Raw genomic sequence first — 25738 nt, 5'->3', positions numbered from 1 at the left:
CGATGGGAGGTGCGGGGCCGGGGAGAGCGGAGAGTCAGAGGTGGCCTGTGGGCTGGGCGGCGGGTGCATCCCAGGAGGAAGCGCGTGGAGGGGCGCATCGCAGGGAACAGCAGGAGCCGGGCTGTGGCGCAGGGAACAGCACGGTGGGCGGCCAGGAGGCACCCACAGGGTGAAGAGGAGCAGCGAGCGGCCAGGCCACGGCCCCTCCACCCGACGCCCCGGGGGGACCTACTGGGAGATGGTGCCGGTGGTGGTGGCGCTGACCACCCACTCCAGGTCCAGGGTCTTGAACGGGACCAGCACCATGCTGACGTTCTCGGCCAGCTCGCGGAAGCTCTCGGGGTACACGAAGTGGTGGGTGGTCTTGCTCCCCACGTCGGCCTCGAACCCCGCGGTGGGGGCCTTGTTCATCCTGGAGGAGAAGGGATGAGTCGCACACGCATGGCTCACGCGGTCCCACATCCCGGGGGCCGGCGGGACCTGGGGCCGGCGCTCAACTCCGCGGCCTCCTCATCTGTGACGTGGGGACAGCGACACGCGGCTCGGGGATCTGCGGGGTTTTCCTTTTAGGAGCTCAGGTGCGCTTAGGCGACCCTGCTAGGGTCTCCTGGCTGCACTGCCTCTGGCGGGGACGTGGGGGGGGGGGGCAGGGAGGGGGCCAGAGGGGGGGCCGGGGCTCTGCCCCATGTCCAGTGACAGATGAATAGATTTGAAAAGGTTCTCAACCTGTGGGTCTGAGGCGTAGAGCCTAAGACCATCAGAAAACACAGATATTTACATTACGATTCATCACAGTAGCAACATTACAGTTATGAGGTAGCAACGAAAATAATGTTATGGTTGGGGGTCACCACCACATGAGGAACTGTATTAAAGGGTCGCGGCATTAGGAAGGTTGAAAACCACTGGTCTAAGGACATAGAAAGTCAGAGATCACAGGGACGGAAGATTCTAGAAGGCACCTGGGGATCACCAGCTCCTCCCCCCACCCCACCCCCTCGCTGCTGCTGTTTCTCGCTCTGGGCTGAGGGAACGGCGGTTACAAGGAACCCAGAGAGGCGTGCGTGGGGCACCTTCCTGGGACACCTGGCCACGTGGCGACGGGAAAACAGATTTTACACGAACAGCGTGCAGGCTGCCAAACGGGATGGATTTCACAGACCAGACGAGGGTCTGTGAGTGAGCCTTGCCGTCTCGCCAGGGCTCTCGGCGCCAAGCTCCCGCCCACTGCGTCCGGAGAGGCACCTGCGTCTGTCTCCACCCCGCCGGGCAGATGGGGACGCCGAGGCCCCGAGGGTGCCGCGAGGAGCCTGAGGTCCCCGGGTAGGTCCGGGCACACCGGGGCTGGGACCTCGACCTCCGGGCCCGGAGCCCAGGTGCCTCCTTCCGCGCCGGGGCCCGGGGGTGCCCGGGTGCGCCCGGGGCAAGGGTCCGGCCGCTCACCTCAGCACGAAGTCGTGGCTGTCGATGTGAGGCCCGTACCAGGACTCCCGCAGGTTGCCCGAGTTGCCCACGACGGCACAGCGCCGGCAGCCCCCCGCCTTCTTCTCCAGCAGCGGGTCCACGTTGGGGGGCACCACGCGGAGCAGCTCCCTGAGGGTGTCGTTCAGGTCGCGGGGCTGCTTCTCCCGCTGCAGCGTCTGTGGCCCAAGGACAGGAGACAGGTGGGCCTGGCTGCACTGCCTCTGGCGGAGACGTGGCGGGGACGTGGCGGGGGGAGGGGGCAGGGAGGGGGCCAGAGGGGGGCCGGGGCTCTGCCCCATGTCCAGTGACAGATGAATAGATGTGAAAAGGTGGAGCACGCAGCCCGGCCAGTGTGGCTCAGTGGTTGAGGGTCAACCTATGAACCAGGAGGTCATGGTTCGACTCCCTGCCCGGGTTGCAGGCTGGATCCCCAGTGCGGGGCGTGCAGAAGGCAGCCCATCAGTGATTCTCTCTCATCATTGATGTTTCTCTCTCTCTCTCCCTCTCCCTTCCTCTCTGGAATCAATAAGAATATACTTTAAAAAATAAAATGAAATAAAACATGGAGCATGCATACAATGGAATATCACTCAGCCATAGAAGAAGGACATTCGGACACACGCTACAGCATGAGCGGACCCTGAAGAGATGCCGAGACAGAGGACCAACACCAACGGTCCCTCCCGCCACGTGAGGCTCCAAGGAGTCAAATTCATGGGCAGAGAGGGGTACGGGGGTTGCCAGGGTCTAGGGGGCTGGGGCCGGGGAAGGGGGTTAGGTACAGAGTGTCGGGGGGATGCTGGGAAAGTGCTGGGTGCAGAAGGGGTGATGGTCACGTGACACGGTGATGTATGTAATGCTCCTGAGATGTGCACGGATAAATGGTCCAGGAGTATTAGTTCATCACCATCAGAGGGAAACCATCATCCGGGATCAAGCACCTGCTTCTGCTCAGACCGCCTGGGGCAGCTCCAAGCTCCTCATCGCAACCCCCCGAGACCTGGCGACCGTGCTCATCCTGGCTCGGCCCACATCCTGCCCGTCTCACAGGCTCCCAGGCCACGGGGCTGCCGCTGCCCGCGTGGGGCTCACTCCCTGCAAACCCCTGGGGGAGTGGCCGCAGCCACGCTCCCCTGCAGGAACCCCCTTGGAGATCCCCACCGGGCGGGGCCCCTGTGCGCCCCAACACTTCCAAGTGTTCAGGACCACAGTGTCCACACGGAACTCTCTGTTCTCATGTATATATAGCACATCCTCAATAAGGAGGTGGTGTGTGTGTGTGTGTGTGTGTGTGTGCTTTAATCCTCACCTGAGGACTTTTCCATTGCTTTTTAGAGAGAGTGGAAAGAAGGGGGAGAGACGAAGAGAAACATCAATGTGAGAGAGACACATTGATTAAAAGCCTCTCTTACAGGACCGGGGATCGAGCCTGCAACCCAGCTACGTGCCCTTGACCGGAATCAAACCCGGGACCCTTCAGTTCACATGCCGACGCTCTAGCCACTGAGCCAAACCGGCTTGGGCAGTCGTTTTTGCATGAATGAATGAATGAATGAATGAATGGCCAACATTGCAATTCCTGCGAAGCACCTGGCAGGGCCCCAGGTGTGCACTCAGGTGCCGGGGCCCCCTCCCTCGTCCCCCGCCTCGGCCGGCGCACTCACCAGCCACCACCTATAGGTGTCTTCGTCCAAGAACGCGTTCTTCGCGGTCAGCAGCGGCTGCATGGACCAGTTGAACCTGTCGTCGAACCAGGACGAGACCCTCCGCTGGCCGACGCAGCGGGCGCAGGTGCAGGGCCGGCGGGAGAAGGCCAGCAGCCGCCGGAAGCTGTCGGAGAGCTCCAGGACCAGCTGCCTGGGCAGCCAGGGGGAGGTCGCCGCGGTGTGCGAGTAGCTCAGGAGGAAGGAGGTGAGGAAGACGAAGAGGACGAGGAGGGTGAGCACTTTGAGGGTCCTTCTCCGCAGGGTCACCATGGCGGCTTTCCCCACGGGGCTCCCCGGCGACGAGCTGCAGGAAATCACGTCCCGCAAGGCGAGGCGTGGGTGTCCAAGGGGCGCGGGGGGGCCCCCCGAGGCTCGCTATGGTCAACTTCGCTTCCGCCTGGCGACGGTCACCCTCGGGCACCGGAAATCACCCTGTGACACCCGAAGGCCACGGGGGTCATTCAGGCTGCGGGATGCCTCTTCTTGCAGCAAACCTGTCTCTTGCGGAACCTAAAGGCGCCTGCCGCATCAGCACCCCTCGGACAGCCGGAACTGTCTCTCCGCGAAGCGATCATCCGACGTAAGACCCGTGATCGCCTTTCCCATCCAAAGGGGCGGAGGGGCACTGACGCTGTGAAGTGCCGGGTCCCGCTGGGGGAGGGCCTGGGAGGCAGGGTCACGGTGGGGGACCAGGAGCCGCTGTGCCGCCGTCCTCCGTCCGGGAAGGCTGTGTGTGCTGATGCCGTCAGAGCTCAGTCCGACCACACGGCCACCAGAGACGTGGCCGGAGGCAGTGGGCTTGACGAAGGCACCGAGGGCTGTCTGTCATCTGCACAGAGAAGGAGGAAGCAAAACGGGATGGAATTCTATTACCTTGTTATGACACCCTGGCTGGTTTGGCTCAGTGGACGGAGCATCCGCCTGGGGACTGAAGGGTCCCAGGTTCGATTCCAGTCAAGGGCACATGCCCTGGGTTGTGGGCTCGGTCCGCAGTGGGGGGGGAGGGGGGCCGTGCAGGAGGCAGCCGATCAATGATTCTCTCTCATCGTCGATGCTTCTATTCCTCTCTCCCTCTCCCTTCCTCTCTGAAATCAATAAAGACACATTAAAAAAAAACAACACCCAGCAGCTTGTCCACTTGAGCCAGATTCACCTTCCAAGACCGGCTCGCTCTGCTTTCTCCTGGCCAGCACAGGCGTTGGTCCAGGGATGAGAAGGCGCCCTAATTCCATCCCATCAGAGGGAACCCCCCCCGGCTTCTGCAGGAAGGGAAGGCACTTGCTTTTGCTCTGGTCTGTGTGAGGCCGGGACGAGGCAGTCAGGGCCATGCGGGTCATGGTGCGGGCTCCTCGCAGGGGGGACGGCCGGGCAGGACCAGCAGGAGGCATTCAATCCCTGACGGAGCCGCACCTGCAGCCCCCCCACGCTCTGACCTTTCAGGCACATGAGACAATAAATCCCCTTTATTGTGTAAAGCAGATTACTTGCAACTTGAAGCAACACAACTGCGCCTCAGAGCACACTTGCTCCTGCCCCTGGGCTCCTGCCCACGCTGCCCCCGCTGTCCAGAACAGCCACCCCACCCTGCTCGGGCCTCGCTCCTTCTTCAGGCCTGAGCTGGCGCTGACTCCCAGGGGAGGCCTGCCCACTCCCGGCGGCCGCAGAGTCCTGGCTCCCTTCGGCCTGCTGTTTCCGCATCTGCCTTCCTCCTCCTCCTCCCTGGCGGGCGCTCCAAGAGGATAGAAACTCAGCCTCACGCTCTGACTGAGCCTGACCCCGGGCACACCCGTGGCATCGGGGAAGGCAGGCGTGAATGAGGGACAGGCAAGGGCTGGCAATTCACAGATCCGAGCGAGAAAGCACGGACCCCATCCGAGGATGCCCATGCCCACCAGGCTGTGTCACCCGTGTGCTGTGTGGCTGTGAAGAAGCAACCTAACCTCTCTGGGCCATTCCTTGAACTGGAAAAGGGAGAAGAGAGATTCTGCTCACATCTCGGGGCTGTCAATCAAGCAGCCACTCACAGTGCATGTGCTGAGGCCGAGATCCAGCATAAATGATTCTAAGGTGGGAGCTCCCGGAGCGTCTGGGAGGCCCAGCGCCTTTGGGAGGAAGGAGGCTGGTGGGCCTGGTCAGTGGGGGAGGGGGAGCAGGTGTGTATTTGGGGGGAGGGAAGACATTCCCGAGACCAGGCTTTCTCTGAGGGACGGAGCCCTCCGCAGGGTCTGAGCTGAGCAGGGAGGGACAGGGTCTCCCTGTGTTGGCCGTGGTGATAAGCAGGGCCTGGGTCCCAACACCAACGGCCGAGACGAATTCACGTCAACAGATGCCTGGGAGCCACACGGAGGGATGAGCCGGGAAGCCGGGCCGGTTCCCCGCCACCTCCTGGCTGCCTGTGAGATCCAGATGCCCGCAGGGGACACTGGGGTGGAAGGAGACGGAGGGTGAGGCTGAGCTGCAGAATGGGGGGAGGGGGGCTTGGAGGGGCACAGCGACACCCTCCTCCCTCCATCCGGCACGACCCAGTGGCACCATCTCCAAGGCCGGGGTGCTCATGGGCTCCCACCCCCCAGCAGAGGCGCCTGGGCTGGTAACAATGAGCGCTTTCAATGGCCCTGGAAAGAACCACAGTGGAAAAGCAAGAACGCCCTGCACCCTCCCGGCCCCAGGGAAGAAAGGAGGCGTGCGTGACTTCCCTGTTCTCTGTTAAGTGGGGCAGCCCGCCACACGCGGGGAGCGCCAGCCCTGGCTCCCTGGCTGGAACCTGGGCCAAGACTCCGCGGGCCAAGATCTCTGCTGCCCAGTGAGCCACGCCTCAGCGAACAGAGAGCCGGGGGGGGGGGGGGGGGGCGGAGAGAGACACTCCCTGTCCTGTCTGCAGCAGCGGGTCCATGGTGATAGAGAGAGGGCGGCAATGACCTGCCACTAAGGGAACTGTTTCCGTGCAGCCGGCGTGGCTCAGTGGCTGAACGCCCACCCCTGAACCAGGAGGTTACGGTTCGACTCCCGGTCAGGGCACAGGCCCAGGTTGTGGGCTCCATCCCCAGTGGGAGGCATGCAGGAGGCAGTGGATCAATGATCCTCTCTCATCATTGGTGTTTCTATCTCTCTCTCCCTCTCCCTTCCTCTCTGAAATCAATAAATATATATACACTGAGTGGCCAGATTATTATGACCTCTGAACGCATAATAATCTGGCCACTCAGTGTATATCCTATATAATAAAAGGCTAATATGCAAATTGTCCCCTCAACCAGGAGTTCGACCAGCAGGCAGGCCGGCCAACTGCCCATGTCCCCTCCCCCTGGCCAGGCTGGCTGGACCCCACCCATGCACCAATTCATGTACCGGGCCTCACACACACACACACACACACACACACACACACACACAGAGTGGCCAGATTATTGTGTGTTCAGAGATCATAATAATCTGGCCACTCAGTGTGTGTGTGTGTGTGTGTGTGTGTATTATATTATTTTTTTTTTTTTTAAGAGAATTGTTTCAAATACTTGGAAAACCTACAGAATGAGCAGTGTGCGTTATTGAATGCTGAGCAGACGCCTGCTGGACTGGGCAGCAGCTATCACGAGGCCGGGTCACCCGCCCATCTCCGCGTGAAGCCCCCTGCTCCACGGGTGCCGGTGAAATGACGGAGCAAACACTGCCGACAGGCGGGGACGTTAGCACTTCTAACAGCGGGCCTGTCATCCTCACATCAGCTGGGCCACACGGGTGCTCACGCCCATTTCCCTGAAATGGCAAACTGAGACCCAGAGACGGCAAGTGGCTTGTGCAAGGTCACGCAGGGAAGCGGAGGCCGAGCCCGCACTCGGACCCACGCCTCTGCCTCCTCCCGGGTCTCTACGTAGCCACGGCGAGTCCTTCTCCTCCACCAATACCTGCTCTCGTTGTTACCTGCTTTCTTGACGTTTCTTTTCGGGTTTGAAACCTGTTGTCTTTCCAGCCTCTTGAGGTGGATCCTGCCGTGTGCCTCCTCTCTTCCGCCGTGTCCGGTGTGTTTGAAACATATGTTCCATCCACGTCAGTTCTTGTATGTTTCAGTTCTAGCATTTCCATCGGAGCCCTTTTTGTCTGAGTGGTAGTTTCCCGGTGAAATTCCCCATCTTGTCATCCTGTGGGTCTGTTTATACCGTCTGTTTTCTCCCTTCGGCCATGGCGTGGTACATGCATGGTACGTGCAGACACGGTGTAGGGCAAGCATGCAGAGGCTCCGGCTGCGGCGGTCCTTATTCCGGGAAAAAGCTGTTTCCGCCTGGCGGGCAGGGAGAGCAGGGGCACGTGACCTGGGTCCCCTGGATGGTCAGGGTGATGGGGCCTGCCCCTCAGTCCCTTGGGAGGACCGGGCATTTCGGGTTTGTGCTCACTGATCGGGCACAGCCCTTCTCGGAGCAGAGCTGGGATGCCTCCCGAGGCGCCTCTTCCGTGCCCGCTGTAACCTCTGATTTCTTATCTCCCCTGCCGCCCTGGGAGGTGGCCAAGAGCTCCGTCTAGTCTCTGAGCCTCGAGGCTGCTGTTTTTGGCTCGGTTCTCAGGCTCCGGATCCAAGCACCTTACGCCCTGGCAGATGCCTTCAAAGAAAAGCGAGGTGCAGCGTGCCGAGTCTCTCCCCGTCTTTCCGCGGGGCTGGGGGCTCCCATCCTGGGTGTCGGCTGCCCTGGACGCCCTGACCTCGGCTTCTTATCTGCGGTGTTTGACTCCCCCGCCTCGTGAGACCGCCCGAGACCTGGCCTCCGCTTCTTCATCCGAAAGCGTGGCACCGACCTCGCAGCGCTGCGCCAAGAAGGACCCGCGTCCGACCCGAGTCCCTGCAGGGGAAGCACGGAGGTGCCTGGCACGTCGCGAGTGCCCCTGAATGGGGGTTTCCTTACCGAACTCCTAGTGGTTTCCGTCTTCCCGCGCGGAGTGCCAATGAACACCCCAGCCCCACCCTTTCTGCCCCCCTTGATTGACAGAGGTGGAGGCTGAGCTCAGAAAGGGGGAGAGACTTTTCCCAGGACGCACAGCGAGAGGGCTGCCAGAGCTGAGGGGGGAACCGACCCCGGACTCCAAGAGGAGGAGCTGCGGTGGCGTGGGGCTCCCCGGAAGGAGCAGGAAGGCACGTGGGCTGAGAGGGAACTGGGAGAGCGGAGGCCCCGGAAAGCAGAGGCGGGCAGAGGTGGGGGCGGGGGGGAGGGAGCAGCCAGGGGTGGGGCCTGCAGGGAAACTGAAAGGCACAGAGCCCTTGGGGGTGACCTCAGGGATGTCCCGTCCCTCATCTGGACAAAGGAGGTTAAAAGCCATCCCTGCCTCCCAGGCGGCCGCACAAAGCGGGGTTCATCTAAGCGTCTGTTACCAGGAAGGACGGAGGCTTTCTCTCTGCCAGTCATTGTTCTGGGTCACCCCGCCTGGGCCCAGGACAATCGCCGTCTGGGGCCGGGTTTTATCTCCATCTTCCAGAGGCGGCCACAGAGGCCCCCAGCAGCCAGAGACCCGCCAAGGAGCCGGAACCCCAGCCCAGGCGGGGCCCAGCGAGGGCTGTCCCCTGGGGCTTTGTCCCTGCCCTGAGCCTGGCCGCTGAGGGGTCGGAGAGGGACGGGGACCATCCCCACGTGCAGACGGGGGCGTGAGCCCTGCACGGGGTTTGCGTGCGGCCCAGCAGAGCCCCACCCGCTGAGTCACCCCGAGCCCCGCTGAGTCACCCCCGAGCGGGTGTCTGTGATCCTGCAGCTCAGACCCGGACGGACGGACGGGCTCTGCCTCCCTCCCCCCCGGCTTGGGAAGGACCAGCCACCGCTGCAGCCACACAGGACCCTCCGGAGAACAGCATCAGAGAGAAGCCCACCCCGGGAGGGGGCGAGGCAGTTCACAGGGGTCACTCCCTGCTCCCCAGGGACCAGCTCCGGAGGGAACGCCAAGGGCCCTGGAGATACAGCGGTGGCAGGCAGGTGGCAGCTGAAGGGAGAGAAGGCTCAGGGGAGACGGCCGTGGAGACGGGGGCTCTGACAGTGATGGGAGAGAGCAGAGCGAATGGGGTGAACCGGGCAGCTCCCCAGAGTACAGGTGGCGGCGCTGGTGACGGGGGCGCCTGGCACAGCTAAGAAGAGAAAGGTGCCCTTCAGAGCGGCCGCAGTGGGTGGGGGCAGGCCATGGACGTCTGCAGCAAAGGGCACGTGGGGGTGAAGGCAATGGGGAGCCACAGACAGTCCGTGAGCAGCAGGTGGTGGTGGCACGGAGGCTGGACTGGAGGGGGTGCACAGACACCCCTGGCGTCGGAGCCCGTCTCCTTTGGGGCCACAGTGTCCCCACTCCTTCCCGCGCACACGTGACTGCCTGCCACGCCCCACGCCTGCCGGCAGCGGGGAGAGCCTGTCTTGGGCTTGCAAAGCCTTCTCCCACCCGCGCCTCTCGCTGGCTCCTGTGCCAGGAGCGGAGGGAAATAAAGGTCCCTGCAGCACACCTCAGGGTCAGGCGGCCTGGAGGAGCGCCCCGAGGAAACACGATTAGCGGGGATCAGGGTCCTATGACAAGGAGCTGGGTACGTGCTCCTGTTCTGAGTCGCACAAAAGGAATTTAAATCCACAAATCTCCTCCTGCGTGGCCTGAGGGCGCTGCCTTCAGACGTCCAGGCAGCACTTGGAGCGTGAAATGCGGTCAGGAATTTGGGGAGGCCCCGTGCTGGCGCGCCCAGGCTGACAGCTGCCCCAGGGGGAGGAAAAGGGGGGATGGCTCCGATGTGGGGGTGCAGAAACCATGACAAAAATAGACGATTCAGAACGAGGAACCCCACCTCAGCCGCCTCCCACCTTGTATCATTAGCAGGTACAGGAGGCTCGTCGCCCAGTGCTTACAGGACAGAGGGTCAGGCAGGCTCAAGGACCTGCTCAGGGTCACCACGGGGTCAGCAGTGGATGGAGGCAGCCGATGCAGGTCCAGGTGTGTAAAGCGGGGAGAGGGTGGGGGAGGGAGGCTGCCGTCCCAAGCGCCGATGAGCTGCGTGACCTTGGACAAGCGACCTGACCACGCCACACCACGCGTGGCCCTTGTGTACAAGTAGAAACACAACTACACGTGCCGAGGAGCGCCAGCGAGCGCAGGCCGCAGTGAGAGCGCCGGCCTGGGTGAGGGCCGGCGGCCTGCCCCGCCCCCGCTCCTGTACTAACCCATGAGAGCGGCCATCCCCATGTGCTGAGCCCCGAGTGAAGCTCTCGGAGCATGTCTAAGGGCGTTAGTCCCGTGAACTCACTGAATCGACTAATACGCCCATTTTACAGATGGGAACGTGGAGGCCCAGGGTCGTACATTTTGTAGGAGTGAAGCTCGAGGAGCCCCAGCTCTGCAGGGGAAGTGTCCACCTCTGAGTCTCAGCCTGAGCTGGTCCCACAGAAGAAGCCCTGGCCAGAGCCCACCACCTCCCCCTTCCCATGCCCTCTCCATGCTGTTCTCTGCTCTGCCCGCACCTGCTCAAATCTCCAGCGGGTTCTCTCCACACCTAGATTGAAATCCAAGGTCCCGGCCACTGTCTGCAGGGGCCTGTAAGAGCTGGTGCTTGCCTTCTGTCTGACTCCGTTTTCTACGCCTTTTCTTTGCTTTCTCTGCTCAAGCGACACCGGCCTCACGCACGACAACCTCAGGACCGTGGCCCAGGCTCTCAGCTTTGCCCAGAATGCTTTGCACACCGATACTGCGACATTCTTAACTCAGGATGCCAGGTCTTAGGTCCACGCCTCGGAGAGACTCCCCCTGAACCTTTTGTACCCGGTTCACAATGCGCAGCCCCTCCCGGCATGTCCCCCGTTTGTTTCCCCACCTACGTTCCTGCGCAGCCGAAAAGATTCTCCGTGCCACGCGGCTCCCTGAGCTCAGGGACGGTCCCTTGTTCTCCGCTGGGCTCCTGGCAGAGTGAACTTCCATATTCTCTAATAATCACCTGGAAGGTAGGTATCGTCCCCATTTTACAGATGAGAAGACGGAGGCTAAAAGAAGTCTGGATGTCGTAATCTGCCTCATCTCACAGTCAGTAGGCGTCAGACCTGGGATTCAAATCCGGACTTCCTTCAATGCCGCTCCTCCGAGGGTCTCCCATCCACCCGCGCTCTCGGCTGAGCGAAGAATCCAAGGCCCTGACTGCCCTTCATCGGGGTCCTTGTTCAGCGTGACGTTTGCAGCAAGAAGTCATGACACATGAGGGAATGGCTTGCTTTCGATTCGCTGCACGCGGTGGACTCCCCCAGCTCAGGGTCCCTGGTCTATGCTGCAACCCATCACATGTGCCGGCGTCGGCCTGGGCCTGTGGCTGGTCCCCGAGGACGCTGGGGCAGAGAGGGAGCCGACACAAACCTGAAGCTCACACTGCCGGCTGCGCCTGAGTGGTCCAGTCCCTGGTCCCTGACCCAGGAGTCTCATGTCTTCTGCCAACGCCGAGAGGCACTAACGGGCGGACTTCTTACGTGAGAACTAAGTGAATCCAGGCGGAATACCTTTTCTGTCCTGTGTCCCACATGGGGAAGGAAGTTACTATCCAGACAAGGTCCTCGCTGATGGAGTGACCTTTCTGTCCCACCTGGTGAGCCTCACTTCCCCGGGAGCTTCCCCGGTCCTCCTCCCGCTTCCCAGAATTCATAGGAGACTCCGGTGTGTCCCACGACCTGGGCCAGAAGGAAATGTGATTTGATTTTAACAGAGACATTAGCGTTGGTTAGTAAACACAGAACATGTTAACCCAGTGAATTTGGGGGCGGGCATTGGGGAAAACAGAAAACAGAGAGAGGTCAAAGTGTCTTGACATTAGCATTTTTATGGCTGGAGAGTGAGCACAGCAAGAACTCTCTGGAATTCGGCCAAATGGAGAACGCGGCCGGCCGGGGTGAGCCCGACCGTGGAGGGCACAGACTGTGTCTGGTTCACTTCGGCATCCCTGGCACTGTGCCCGCGGCCTGGCCCCTCCCGGGGGCCGCTTCCTGGGCACACGGACAGGTGGGCGACCCAGCGGTGCAGACGGAAGATGGGCTCGCTGGTCGACCCGCAGGCGGCCGCCTGTTCCTTGGGGAGGAGGCGGGCAGGCAGGCGGCTCGGGTCCACAAGGAAGGAGACCTGCTCGCTGGCTATTCCTTTCCCAGCGGAACGAGGTTCAGTTCACGGAAGACTTCCCGACGCCTTCTGGGCCCCGAGGAGAGAGAGGTCCCCGGCCCGGCAGCCACAGGTCCCAGGTCAGGGAGAGGGGAGAAGGCAGGGCCGCTGGGAGGCACAGGGTCGGGCATTTCAGCGTCACAGGAACGTAGGGAGGGCCACCCTCTCCGGCTGCCTTTGCCCCTTGGGGAAACCGAGGCTCCGGGAGGAGATGTGACCGGCCCAAGGTGGCAAACGAGTCTCCGGTGGCACCAAGGCCAGAACCTGGGGATCTTAACTCCCAAAGCCCACCCCCCGCCCCCAGCCTGGGGGCAGACAGGCACGGATACCAACACAGACGGCGGGGAGCAGTAGTTTTATAGCTGTGAGCATGCAAAACAGAGTTATTCTTGCATTATTATTATTATTATTATTAATTATTATTATTCTACTGTTTTCCACACGAACAACTGTGAGCCGATGTGGCCCACTCCGTCCGGAGTGGCCAGTGCTCCCAGCACAGGGGCGGAGGCTCACGCGGGGCTGTGCACAGTGGCAGGTGGGGGCCTCGGTCCGTGCCGGGCCTCAGGCTCCTCATGTGGGAAACGGGACGATTCCAATAACCATCTCAAACCAGCCCTGCCCAGGGGCCGCCCGGGCCCCTCCGCCCCCGGGGGCCGGTGTTTGGAGGGTGCTCCCCCCGCCTGAACCCTACTTGCCCCCGGCTGAGGCGGAGCAGCTCGGCCGTCCTCGGGGAGCTCAGCCTGTGACACGCTTCCTTTGGCTTTTGCAAAAACAACAAACTAAAAATACTACAAACCGCACCGCGCATCTGCGCAGCCACCCAGAAGGCAGCGAGCATGTGCGCGCCCTGCCGCTTTCCCCCCCGTGGCTGGGCAGGATGTGGGGCCCCCAGCGCAGGAGGGGGGGCCCTCCCAGTCTGGTTCCCAGACAGCCGGGAGCCCGGAGAGCCCTCCCTGGGACGGTGAAACGGCCCGTCAGCTCGCTCTTGAACCCGGGGCTGCGGGAGGCTCGGGGTTGGTCCTGACCAGGACACCCGGGCGGACGGGGTGGTTTTTCTCAAATGTCACCCACCCGCCTCCCACCTCTGCTGCCACGGCTCCGCCTCGTCAGCTACACGGTCTGCAGGAGCGTCGTCACAGGCACTGCCGCCCGCCGGACGGGGCTGGCAGCCGCCGCTGCACCTGCTCCGTAGCCCACTGTACAGATGGGCAAACCGAGGCCTGGGGAAGGGCAGGGGCTGGCGCGGTCCACACAGCGTGGCCTGGCAGAGCCAGACCTGCTCGCCACGTTTCTGGGGGACAGCTGCCATCAGACAGCGGGTCTCACCGGCTCTGGAACGTGGGTCTCACACTCGGGCAGAAGCCAGCCACCGAGGCCGCGCTTTTCCGGGTAGGGCGGGGGTGGGGACCCCAAGCCCCGCTGTGGGGCTCCCTCCTCACCCCCAAGGTGGTCTGGAAACCAGAGCCCTTCACACAGCCCCTGCTGGGGGCCCCAGAACGCCACGCCCACTCCGAGCCACCGTCCCACGAGGGGCCCCTGAGGACTTCAGAGACCAGCAGGCCGTTCACTTACATCCATTACCCCAGGGGCTGGTCCCCCCGCAAAGATTTCTCAGAAACGGCTTCTAAGAAACTTCCCAAAGAGAAGAGCGGGTTTCAAGATGGGGACTCGGCACTCCTGGTGACGGGCGAGGGGCGGTGAGCGGCAGGGACAGAGACACGTGGGCGCCTAAGCGGATGAGGGGAGGGGGCCCCACGCTGGACCCCGCCCCCACCGCCTGCCCTGCTCCCCTTCCTACCACGAAGTCAGGGGCCCCACTCTCTCAATCACAAAGAATCGCCCTCCTCGAACCAGCCTGTAGCTGCCCCAGCCTGTAGCTGCCGTCCGCACCCCGTCATGGGGGCAGGACGCCTTTCTGCCGCGGTCCGGTCCGAGGTGACTTTGAACGCAGCCAGAGGGGGCCCCTGGGTCAGCCAGGACTTTCTAATGATCCGATGAACACCCCATTCCCCGAGCACCGCCCGACCACGTGGCTTAGACAGGACTTCCTACAGTCTGAGAGCCACGGCGACCGGTGCGGGGGAGGCACAGGGAGACACCCCACACACACCACGTCACGGCGCCCCACACGTGGGGGGGGAGGGGGACGGTCATTGCAACACGGTTTCAGGCAGACAAAGCAAGGCAATGGGCTCTGGAGCCGAAGAGAACTGGGTTGCAATCCCAGCTCCGCCACTTACCGGCTGTGTGACCTCGGGCGAGTTCTTTAACCTCTCTGAGCCTCAGCTTCTTCATCTGAAAAACAGAAGGAAAAAAAAAAGCTCAGAGGTACCACAGGGAGAGGGCGGGCCGGTCTCACGGGAGAGAGCCGGCAGCGTGCACAGCTCAGACTCCTGTGACGGGACGGCCCACCCCCCGCCCTCCGCCGGGAGGGGACAGCAGGCACCTGCACCGTGGGAGCCCGGGGACCCGAGCGCCGGGTTCGAGTGGCACACCTTTCATGAAAGCTCTGTAGCGCGAGGTCTCTCGGACCACTTCCTGCTCTAGGTAGGTCGGAGGGGTGCGTTCCGGGCACGGGCTCACCCCCGCGGCAGCTCAGCTTCCTGCCCGTCAGAGGAGGCCGCCGAGGGTCAGGTCCCAGGGGACCGTGTGTCAGGGCAGAGGCCCGTGCAGGGGGCTGGGAGGCGCTCAGAGCACGTGTGTGAGGCCAGGGAGGCTCTCCCACCAGCCTCCTGGGCTTTAGAACGAGCAACCAGAAGCCATCGGCCCTTTAGCGAAGGCTCCGGGGGCCCAGCACCTGCCGGGCCCGGAGGGGGATGCTGTGCCACACCGGGGATCAAGGCCAAGGCCAAGGCCCTCTCCTCTCGAAGCTCACATGTCCACTCCGACAGAGCAGTGGCATTCCGCATGGCAGCGGGCGGCAGGGAGGCGGCCAGGCCAGGACAGCGCGGGACCGGAGCGCGGGCAGGGGACCGGGGGCGGGAAACCACGGGCCAGGCGGCAGGAGCCGGCACTCAGCCCGCCGGCGGGCCATGCGAGCCTGAAGGCTGCCGAGTCCCGGGGATCGCGTTACGGGATGAGGTCAGCGCGGGGAGTGAGGCCTGATTCTGTCCCCCCGGGAGGACGGCACAGGTGAGAGGCTGCTCTTCAGGTCCCTTTCTGGTCACGTCCTCTGGGCTGGCTCGGTCCCTGGGGAAGCCGCTGCACCCCTGTGGGCTCGGGATCTCCCCGGGCGACACCCCCTTTCGGTGCCAGAGGGTAAGCCTCGCGGAGAAACCCATCCGTGGCCTCCGGAACACAGCTCCGCCTCCCACATGCTTCTCCGGGTTCCGGGGAAGGTGCCCGTCAGCCGGGGACAAGCACTGACGTCACGGCCCTGCACTGCGTCTCCCGTCAACGCACCCTGGGCTGCGGGAGGCGTGGGGGCACCTGCCGTTACGGGGGGGCTTTCAGAGGGGCGCCCTGCTGTCCTGGGTGCGGACACGTCCTTGCTGGGCAGCGGGAGACGGAGGCTGAACGTGCATGGAGCCTCCGTCTCCTCCTCCAGAAAGGAGGGGCACGAGAGAGCGGGCAAGAAGGCGGCTCCCACCCCGGCCCGTGTGGCTCAGCGGATAGCGCGTCGGCCTGCGGACGGAAGGGTCCCCGGTTCGATTCCGGTCCAGGGCACGAGCCTGTGCGGTAGGCTCGATCCCCAGAGTGGGGCATGCAGGAGGCAGCCAATCAATGACTCTCTCTCATCACTGGTGTTCCTATCTGTCTCTCCCTTTCCCTTCCTCTCTGAAATCAATAAAAATATACTTGTAAAAAAGGTGGCTCAAAAACACGGCACGTTCTGGGCACCGTGTCCGGTCTTCTCATTACCGCTGGCGTCCTGTGACGGGCGCAGCGGCCCTCCGCCCAGGGGTGGCCACTGGAGCTGGGAGCCGCCAGGGGACGCAGGACAAAATCACCCTCCTCGGGAAGGACAGGGGACGGAGCAGGACTCGGAGGGGACCGCTCTCCCATGTTCTTCCTGGGTCCTCCCACGGGGGGTTCACACAAACCATCGGCGACCTTTTTAAACAGGATGTGAAGAGATCGACAGGGGAGCGGCCGCTGCGGCCGCTGCAGCCGCCACCGAGGGCAAAGGGAGGAAGCCCTGGCCCGCTGCCGCTGTAGACTCCAGCACCCGAAGGAAGTCCCTCTGATATATGTGCACAGGTTGGAGTGAATCCTCACCTCGGAGCTTTCAAAAGACGGACAAACACGTTGGGGAAAGTCTCGTCGAGCCAAAGCTGGCCAAGAACCGAAAAGCCAGGGTGCCTGGGTTCGGGTGGGGCATTCTTGCCGGAGCGTGGGGAGGTGGATAGGCAGGAAGCGGGTGGTCCTTGTGAGAGCGGCAAGAGGAACATAACGGACTTGTTCTGGCACCTGACCACAGGGTGCCTGTCCTTACTGAACACCTACTAGGCGCCTGGCCCTTGGCATACAAACGCTAACCCTTACTATGACAGGAGCATTGCTTCAAGCACTTCATGTGGCTCCAGCCAGTCCAACCTCCCCAACAGCCTTGTATCAGGTGCCCTCGGTGGCACCCCCTGGGCAGGTGAGCCCAGAGAGGTGAAGTCATTTGTCCGAGGTCACACAGCAAGTAGATGGCAGAGTCGGTCCCTGCATCCAGGTTGCCAGGCAACCATCAGGGCCGAAAGCATTAGCAAATGCACACACGAGCCTCCCTGGGCAGCGATGGTTTCTGCCCGCCCACCATGCGCGAGCCGTCTGCCGCGGATTGGCAGCGAGTCACAGCCTGGCCCGCGCCGAGCTCCCGGTCAGGCTGTCAGGGGGCCACCCCAGGGTCGTGTCTGGCAGCACCGTGGCTGGACAGCCCCAGAGAGGAGGGTCCCAAAGCCCCGGCCTGACCCTGGACGCTGCCAGGACAAGCCGTGTGACTTCCCTGTCCCCCGGGGTCATTCCCTCCCTCGTGACTTTTGTCAAGTCCCCACGTTCCAAGCCTCAGTTTCCTAATCTGTCCAGAGCTGCACTGAATCAGGATAAACGGTTGCCTCGTGGGATGTTTCGTCGGTGACACGCAGCCGTGGAGGGAACTTTCCATCAGCTGTAACTTTTAAAAATCAGAAAAACCTCACCAAAAAAAAATCTGGACTCTGGCTTGGCTTCTTAAAGGAAGGGAAGGTCCAGGAACCCTGGGCTGGCATTCCCCATCGCGACAATTCCCGGAGGCGGCGCAGCAGTCATTTCCTTTGGTCAGGACCTCGTCAGCTTTCCAGTGTGCCCCAGGCCCCACCGCTCCCTAGTGCCTTACCCAGACCTCTTTACCCATTGGCATTACCCTGTGGGACCCCTGCACTGGGTGCGCTACAGGTCTCCTCTTGCCATGCTTTTCCTCAGGCTCCTCACATGCTACTAGGGTGCTGCCCTGCCACCCCCCGGGGTAGATAGCAGAGGGCCCCCAGCTTGAGGCTGAGCCTCCAGGGCTGCCCCCGCCGCCCAGCGGAGGGGAGAGGCCTGCCTCCGCCAGGGTCCCGGTGCCCTGGTCAGCGAAAGCTGATAGCCTCCGCAGCGCACCCGGCAGGCCGCGCGCGCTCCCCGCGCCGAGGCCTCCTACAATTACCTGCCGCGTGTAATAAAGCCCCATTTAGAAACCTTAGAAAGGCCCCGGCCAGGAGAACGCTTTCCTGGGTAATCTCCCGATCCTAGAATTTCAGGTTTGGCCAACGCATCATCTGACAGTTGACTCTCCTCCGGCGAGGCTGACACGATCCGTGCGAGGTCCCACTGTTTGCCCAGCGCTGCGGGGAGCCGGAAATAGAAAGACGCGGGGCTGCAGCCCCGCCCTGGGGCCACCCTGGCGTCCTCCCGGGCCGCGGCAGCCGGTCAGGCACAGAGACGGCGGCAGAGCAGGACGGCAAGGGCCCTGCCCCCGGACAGCCACCCCTGCTCCGCCCTACTGCGCGCCCAACTCTTCCCAGAAAGGACCTCACCGCACTCCCACGTTCCGCCCCCGGTGTGCAGGGGAGCCTCGGAGGCACGGAGAGGCGAAGGCCCCTCGTGGAACGGGCAGCAGCCCGGAGGTGCTGGAGCCGGCCTTGACCCGGGGGTGTGCGGCTCCACAGCTGGGTTTGCAAAGGAGACCTGAGCCTGCCGGGCAGCCGGGGGGGCAGAGGAAGGCGAGCAAGAGTGAGCCCGGGGTGGGCGAGGGCCAGGCTGAGCTGGGGGACGCACAGAGGTCTGGGGCCTCACTAGCAATCAGAGAAATGCAAAGAAAGGAAAGGAAAGGAAAAAATACACACACAGGGTGAGACATCATCGCTTGATACCCTTCAGCCCGGCAAAACGTGACAGGCACTTTTAAAAATCAGAAAAACCTCACCAAAAAAATCATAGGAGGCCTCAGCCAGGTGTCCGCGGGTTTCGCAGACGGGCAAGCTCACTCACGCGCTGCTCCTGGGCGGGAAAGCGGGCTGCAGACGCTCCACGATGCACTCTGGCCGGGCAGCCCCCCCGGTGCCCGGATACCCCTGTCTCCCCGTCCTGCTCGTCGCCCCAGCTTCCAGTGAAATGGAAGTCAGACATCAGGACGCCCGGAGCTTCCTCAAAGGCCTCGAGAAAAGGTGTTGAAAATAAAACAGAAACAGATTCATCGACACAGAGGACAGGCGGACCGCTGTCCGAGGGGGAGGGTTCTGGGCAGAGCGGAAGAAAAATGAAGGCGTTCAGAACAAAGTAGAAGAAGAAGGAAGCAGACAGGACCACGTGCGGTGACTGCCCGAGGGAGGGGGGTGGAGGGAGGGGAGAGGAGGGAAAGGGGTAGAAAGGGTGACTGGACTTGGGGTCGTGAACGCACGAGCCATATACAGGTGACGTGTTATGGAGTTGTACACGTGAAATCCATATAATTTGCTTGGCCGGTGTGGCTCAGGGGTTGAGCATCGACCTAAAAACCAGGAGGTCACGATTCGATTCCCAGTCGGGGCACAGGCCCGGGTTGTGGGCTCGGTCCCCAGTGTGGGGCGTGCAGGAGGCAGCCGATCCATGATTCTCTCGCACCATTGATGTTTCTATCTCTCCCTCTCCCTTCCTCTCTGAAATCAATAAAAATATATTTTTAAAAAATAAATGAAAGAAATCCGTGTAATTCTATTAACCAATGCCACCCCCAATACATTCCATAAAAAAATTTAAATAGAAGAGAAAACATGTTGAGTCTGGCCCATCTCGTACCCTTCTCCTGAGTCCCAGCCAATGGTTCGGACCCCCTCTGGGCAGAAGCACGAGCCCCCTGCAGAGGGGCTGAGCTCCGGCTGGCCCTGCCCCGCGGCCCGGGGCTATGACAGAAGGCCATCCCAGTGGGCACCAAACCCTCACCCCCTCTAGGAACCTCTTCCAGGACGGGGCTCGCATGCAGACAGGGCGAGCCGCCCAAAGAGGCTCATCATTTTTTTTTAAATTTAATATATTTTATTGATTTTTTTTACAGAGAGGAAAAGAGAGGGATAGAGAGTTAGAAACATCGATGAGAGAGAAGCATCGATCAGCTGCCTCTTGCACACCCCCTACCGGGGATGTGCCCGCAACCAAGGTACATGCCCTTGACCGGAATCGAACCTGGGACCTTTCAGTCCGCAGGCCGACGCTCTATCCACTGAGCCAAACCGGTTTCGGCTGAGGCTCGTCATTTTTAACAGCAAACGCCAGCCAGCTCGCAGGCCGCCACCACGGGGAGATCGCTAAGTGCCTCTCGGTGCTTGCCGGGATCTGCTCCGTGACAGAAGAGCCGGCCTCGCCAGTAAGGCTCACGAGGAGGAACACAGGGGGACACCTGCTCCGCTGTGAACTGGGGGAACCAAGGACACAGCACCAGACCAGAGTTACCGTGGTAGCAATCCAGGAACCGAAAGAGCGAGGCAGGAAGCCCCGCAAATGCTGAGAGGTACTTTCCGGGAGGGGGCGTGTAAGTGGGACACCCCCTTCCCCCGGGGCCTTGACACTTTTCTTTCTTCCTTTTTTTTTGTTGATCCGCACCTGAGGGTACTTTTCCATTGGTTTTTAGAGAGAGCGGAAGGAAGGGGAGAGACAGACATTGATGTGGGAGAGACACATCGATGGGCTGCCCCCATCTGCACCCTGACCAGGGCTGGGATGGAGCCTGCAACCGAGATACATGCCCTTGACCGGAATCAAACCGGGGACCCTTCCGTCTGAGGGCTGACCCTCCATCCACTGAGCCAAACCGGCCAGGGCTACACTTGGCTTTCTTTTCAGGATTTTCTTCGGTGGTCAGGGCTACTTTTACGACCAGAAAATAAAACTACCATTAAAAAAAAACAAACAAAAAAAACCCTTAAAAATGGAGGCCTGTTAAAACCTTCTCCAGCACCCAGCACTGAGCGGGGGGTGGGAGGTGGGGGGGGTGGGGGGGGGGGGGGGCGTGGGGGGGCCCGACCGGGACCCAGCGCGCCCAGGGCTGTGCGGAATGAGACAGCTCTCAGGACCGGGCTTCCACTCCCCAGGCCCAAAGCCCAGAGCCGAGCAGGAACAATGGGAGCCAGCATGTGTGAGGACTGGTCCCAGCAACAAAACAAAACAAAACAAAACAAAACAAAACAAAACACAAGAAAACAGCGGGCTTCCCAGGAACAAGGGCTCAGAAACACCGTCCCGCCCCCAGGCTCCCGGCCCGCCCGCCCAGATTTCCCTCTCCTTCCTGCCCCAGCGGCAGGCCCATAGGGTGGCAGCCTCTCACCCAGGAGCCGGAGAGGCCTCACTTGACTTCCCACGTGGTCCCGTGTGGCTGGGTCCCCTAGCACTGCCCCGGTGGGGACACGTCCCAACGTCATATACATGAGACGCCACGGCTGAGAGAGGTTCACCAACCCGCCTGTGAGGCTCAGAGAGGTCGCCCACCTTGCCTGAGGCCACACAGCTGCTCAGGGACAGAGCAGGAAAAGGGGCGCAGGCCTTCTGTGTGACCACCCCCTCCCCCGGGAGGACTAGGCCCCTCACCACAGCTGGCCCCTGAGCCCACCCCTGGCTCCAGGAAGCCCGGTTCCAATCCCAGCGGAGCCCGTGACTGCGGGGTCTCGCTCGCTCACCCCTCGGAGCCCAGGTTCCGTCAGTAAACTGGAGACAAACCTCGTCCTGGCCCAGGGGGAGCACGGCAAGCCCTGGCCCCCGCTCGCACGGGAGCAACACACTTACGGCTGCTGGCCGTCCCCTCTGGCCTACTGGAGGGACGTCCTTCTCTGGTCTAGGATGTGACCGCAGTGCAGTCTCCCTCCTCCCCCTCCCAGGGACAGGCCTCCTGCTCGGTCCCCGGCCCAGCGGGGAGGTGCTGGGAGTGAGAGCTGGACAGACAGGCCTCCTGCTCGGTCCCCGGCCCAGCGGGGAGGTGCTGGGAGGGAGAGCTGGACGGACAGGCCTCCTGCTCGGTCCCCGGCCCAGCGGGGAGGTGCTGGGAGGGAGAGCTGGACGGAGAGGCCTCCTGCTCGGTCCCCGGCCCAGCTGGACAGACAGGCCTCCTGCTCGGTCCCCGGCCCAGCGGGGAGGTGCTGGGAGGGAGAGCTGGATGGAGAGGCCTCCTGCTCGGTCCCCGGCCCAGCGGGGAGGTGCTGGGAAGGAGAGCTGGACGGACAGGCCGGGGTGGACTCCCACGAGGACAGTCGGCTGTGCTTAGACATCTGTCGGCCCGTCTCCAAACTGCTTTCTGGCTTAACGGAGCTGGTTCCTGGCCAACTGGGCTCAGTTCGAGTCTAATTCCAAACAGACGGCTCTGAGCCCTGCCCCCACCCAGCCCCGCTGCTCCCAGCCTGCACCAGGGGCCCCTGCTGCTCGCTCTGTGGGTGGGGGGGGGGGCGGGGGCGGGCTAGAGGGGAGCTGCAAGGCCTCCTGGGGGACGGTGGGGTGCAGCCCTTCCTGGGAGGTGGCTCAGTCCCTCAAACACCACAGAGGCCCAGACTGGGAGGTCCATGTGGCATTCGCCAGAAATCAGGCCGCCCAGTCCCGCCCTGGTGCACGCCTCCGCCACAGCCCATGGCCCGTCGAAACAGCTACACACACGCCGCTGGGCCCTCCACGCCAAGAGACGGTCGGCCCCGTGGTTCAGCACGTGGACTCTGAGCCACGGTGACCAAGTCTGAATCCCGCGCTGCCCAATCTTTGCTGCCCCCCGCCAGCAAGTCTCCTCGCCTCTCCGTGCCCCCCTCCCCCTCCTCTGTAAGGGCGATGCCCACCCCAGCAAGTCTCCTCGCCTCTCTGTGCCCCCCTCCCCCTCCTCTGTAAGGGCGATGCCCACCCCAGCAAGTCTCCTCGCCTCTCTGTGCCCCCCTCCCCCTCCTCTGTAAGGGCGATGCCCACCCCAGCAAGTCTCCTAGCCTCTCTGTGCCCCCCTCCCCCTCCTCTGTAAGGGCGATGCCCCTCCCAGCAAGTCTCCTGGCCTCTCTGTGCCCCCCTCCCCCTCCTCTGTAAGGGCGATGCCCACCCCAGCAAGTCTCCTGGCCTCTCTGTGCCCCCCTCCCCCTCCTCTGTAAGGGCGATGGTGGTGCCCAAACCAGCACCGACCTCAAAGCGACACGGCGCCTGGAGGAGTCCTGTCAGACGCACATCACGGCCGCCGCCCGTCCTGCTGCCGCAACGCGCAGGGGACTCCCCGCGGCGGGGACCCCCTCTCCCCAGCGTCGTGTGTGACCACTCAACACGTATTTGTTTTTTGGGCATTTTTGTTTGTCGGTTTGTTTTTAATCCTTACCAAGGATTTTCCATTGATTTTCAGTGAGAGTGGGAGGGGGGAGAGAGAGAGAGAGAGAAACATCGAAGTGAGAGAGACACAGGGATCGGGTGCCTGCCCCACACATCCCGACAGGGGGTGGGGAGCGAACCTGCAACCCAGGGACGTGCCCTTGGCCAGGAAGAGAACCCTCAGCCCTCCAGCGAGCAGGCCGGCGCTCTAACCACTGGGCACGCCAGCCAGGGCCATTGGTTCCTACCGAGGACTGAGTGAGTTATTCCCGACCCGTTTCACAGATGGAAGCCTGAAGCACAGAGAGGTGAAGAACTCGCCCAGGGCCACCCAGCCTGGGAGGCGCTGAGCCAGGACCCAGACCCGGGCAGCGTCCTCCAGGCCGGAGCTGGCCACCGGCAGGCACCGCCCACCCCCGCTGCCCGGAGCCTGCACTGAGCTGATGACACGGCCCCCCCGTTACAGACAGGACAACCCTCCCAGCTCTGGGGTCTTCTGACACCACAACCCCCGCCCAAGATCTGGGCTCCAGCAGGTGGTTCTCGACCCAGGGGCGCAGGGATGATAAAAGGAGTTGATGAAGGCGGGTACGGCTCCCCAAACCCACGTGGAGGCCTCCTTAAAGGGCCTGACTAACGGGCAGTGTGCTTCAACCAGCTCACAGCTTCCTTTTCATCCGGACAAAGCGGCACCCGCAACGGGCCAGGGACCCAATCGCTGTGGGCTCCTGAGATACCAAGCACGTAGCAGAGAGACAGAGAGCGCGCTGGGACTTCCAGGCGCAGGGAAGCCGCGGCCGGAGCCTGCGATTGCAGGGCAGGGGCACAGCAGCCAGCGCCCAGCCCGGCGGGGTGCAGACAGCCCAGCGTCCTTTCATTTCCGGGGCTTGCAACACCGCGCAGGATGTCAGCGAGGCGGCCGAGGAGGAACCACAGACGCAGCCTGCAGCGGCGAGGAGGGGGTGGGGTGCGCCGAGGCTCCGGGGCAGAGTGGGCAGGGCAAGGGAGCGTGAATGAGGAAGCGGGGACAGAAGCCACGCTGGCTGGGGGCGCGGGGCACGGGGAGGGCTGGGCCCTCAGATGCATGGCTGGGCTTAGTTCTCGGAACAAGTCGGCGGGGTCATCAGCCGAATCGGGCCTTGCAGCCCAGGGGCCGGGGGAGAAAGCCGAGGATGGGAGAGGTGAGACTTGACTCGCCCAAGCGCACCTGAGTCCTGGCCCCTGAACCCAGACCAGGCCAATGCCAGGCCCAGGCCAACCGTCCGCACACTGTCCCCTCCTGGCGAAGGGGCTGCTGTGAGCGAGGGGAAGGCTGTTTTAAGCCAGGTGGGGCTGGGACCCTGCCTGTTCTCCAGGCCCCAAGCCGAAGGAGGGGTGAGGGCTTGGGGAGAAAGCCCTGGATTAGGAACGGAAGCACCCAGCTCCCCCTCTCCTCTCCTCTGAATGCTGTGTGATCTTGCACAAATGACTCAGTCTCTCTGGGCAACACTGTCAGCTGGGGGAAGGGGTGGAGTGGATGAGTTTGACCCTCCCCGATTCCCTCCAGCTCGGAGTCCTCTGTGACGGATGCCAGCTTGGCACTGGGTCACGGACCAAGGTCCCGGTGTCGGGGTGCTGGGTTCGAATCCCGACTGTGCCCGGAAACGGTGCCCCTGGAGGAGGGGGTTGGGCTTATTGCCCGGGGACCCCAGAGAAGCCACCCCTCTGCCAGCACCCCAGCCCGAGCCCAGCATGGGGTGCTGGCAGGGAAGAGGCAGGGCCCTGCCCAGGTCACGCGGCTCAGAGGCTCACTGAGTCATCCCCACGTCCTGGCTGCCCACCCCATGTGCCAGGTGCGGAGCGGGCCCTGAAGCTCTACGGGAACACGATCACACCGGAAAAACACTAACAATGGCTGCTGCCCGGCTCTAGCCTGGCGGCTCCGAGGGCAGAGCCTCCTGGGCCACTGTGGTGCCATGAGGACACGCTGCCACCAGGGGGCAGGCCAGCGCTGAGGGCGATGGGCTTCGGGTCGGCCTCCCAGGGAGGTGGCCCGGGAGCTGAGTTCCTAAGGGCAGCACAGGAGCAGGCAGAGGGCACATGGGGGTGCCCGGGAGCTCCCAGGGAGCGCTGGGCGGGCCAGGCAGCAAAGGCTTCTGGGGCAAACCTCATGTGTGGGGGGGTCCTCATCCTGACAGGACAGGGCTGACAGCACACCCTTGCCAGGACAGATGGAGCACAGGCTGCCGTGGCCAAGGGGACCCAGCCTCTGCCCCGTGGGACTGAGCGTGTCCCGTGGGATTGAGTGTGTCCCATGGGATTGAGCATGTCCCGTGGGATTGAGCATGTCCCGTGGAATTGAGCGTGTCCCATGGGATTGAGCATGTCCCGTGGAATTGAGCGTGTCCCGTGGGATTAAACGTGTCCCGTGGAATTGAGCATGTTCCGTGGGATTGAGCGTGTCCTGTGGGATTGAGCGTGTCCCGTGGAATTGAGTGTGTCCTGGAATTGCGCATGTCCCGTGGGATTGAGCATGTCCCGTGGGATTGAGCATGTCCCGTGGAATTGAGCATGTCCCGTGGAATGTAGCATGTCCTACGGAATTGCACGTGTCCCATGATTTAGCATGTCCCGCAGGAATCTGACGGGTGAATGCCAGGCCCTGTGCTGAGCACCAGGGGCGGGCAGGGAGGGTGTGAGCTTCTGAGTGCCAGGCAACCGCC

The 25738-nt window shown here is 62.7% G+C and overlaps 1 protein-coding gene across 3 annotated transcripts in view; it reads right to left on the bottom strand.

Annotated features, from left to right (window-relative positions):
- The window catches only part of ST3GAL1 (ST3 beta-galactoside alpha-2,3-sialyltransferase 1), a 53894-nt gene that overhangs the window by 5727 nt on the left and 22429 nt on the right, over positions 1-25738 (bottom strand). For 2 of the 3 annotated variants that reach the window (XM_054708603.1, XM_054708605.1), the window contains 4 exons: positions 14543-14597; positions 3129-3999; positions 1444-1640; positions 233-412 (listed from right to left, as the gene is read on the bottom strand). In XM_054708603.1, the coding sequence (XP_054564578.1) occupies positions 233-412; positions 1444-1640; positions 3129-3440 (689 nt within the window). In that variant the 5' untranslated portion in view covers positions 3441-3999; positions 14543-14597. Of the gene's footprint in view, positions 1-232; positions 413-1443; positions 1641-3128; positions 4000-4323; positions 4399-14542; positions 14598-25738 lie in introns of those variants that run through there. The other variant, XM_008156610.3, reaches the window with a different exon arrangement.

The sequence above is a fragment of the Eptesicus fuscus genome, chromosome 19 (assembly GCF_027574615.1).
Source record: "Eptesicus fuscus isolate TK198812 chromosome 19, DD_ASM_mEF_20220401, whole genome shotgun sequence".
NCBI classification, from domain to species: domain Eukaryota; kingdom Metazoa; phylum Chordata; class Mammalia; order Chiroptera; family Vespertilionidae; genus Eptesicus; species Eptesicus fuscus.
This window is presented reverse-complemented; position numbering and strand designations above follow the sequence as displayed.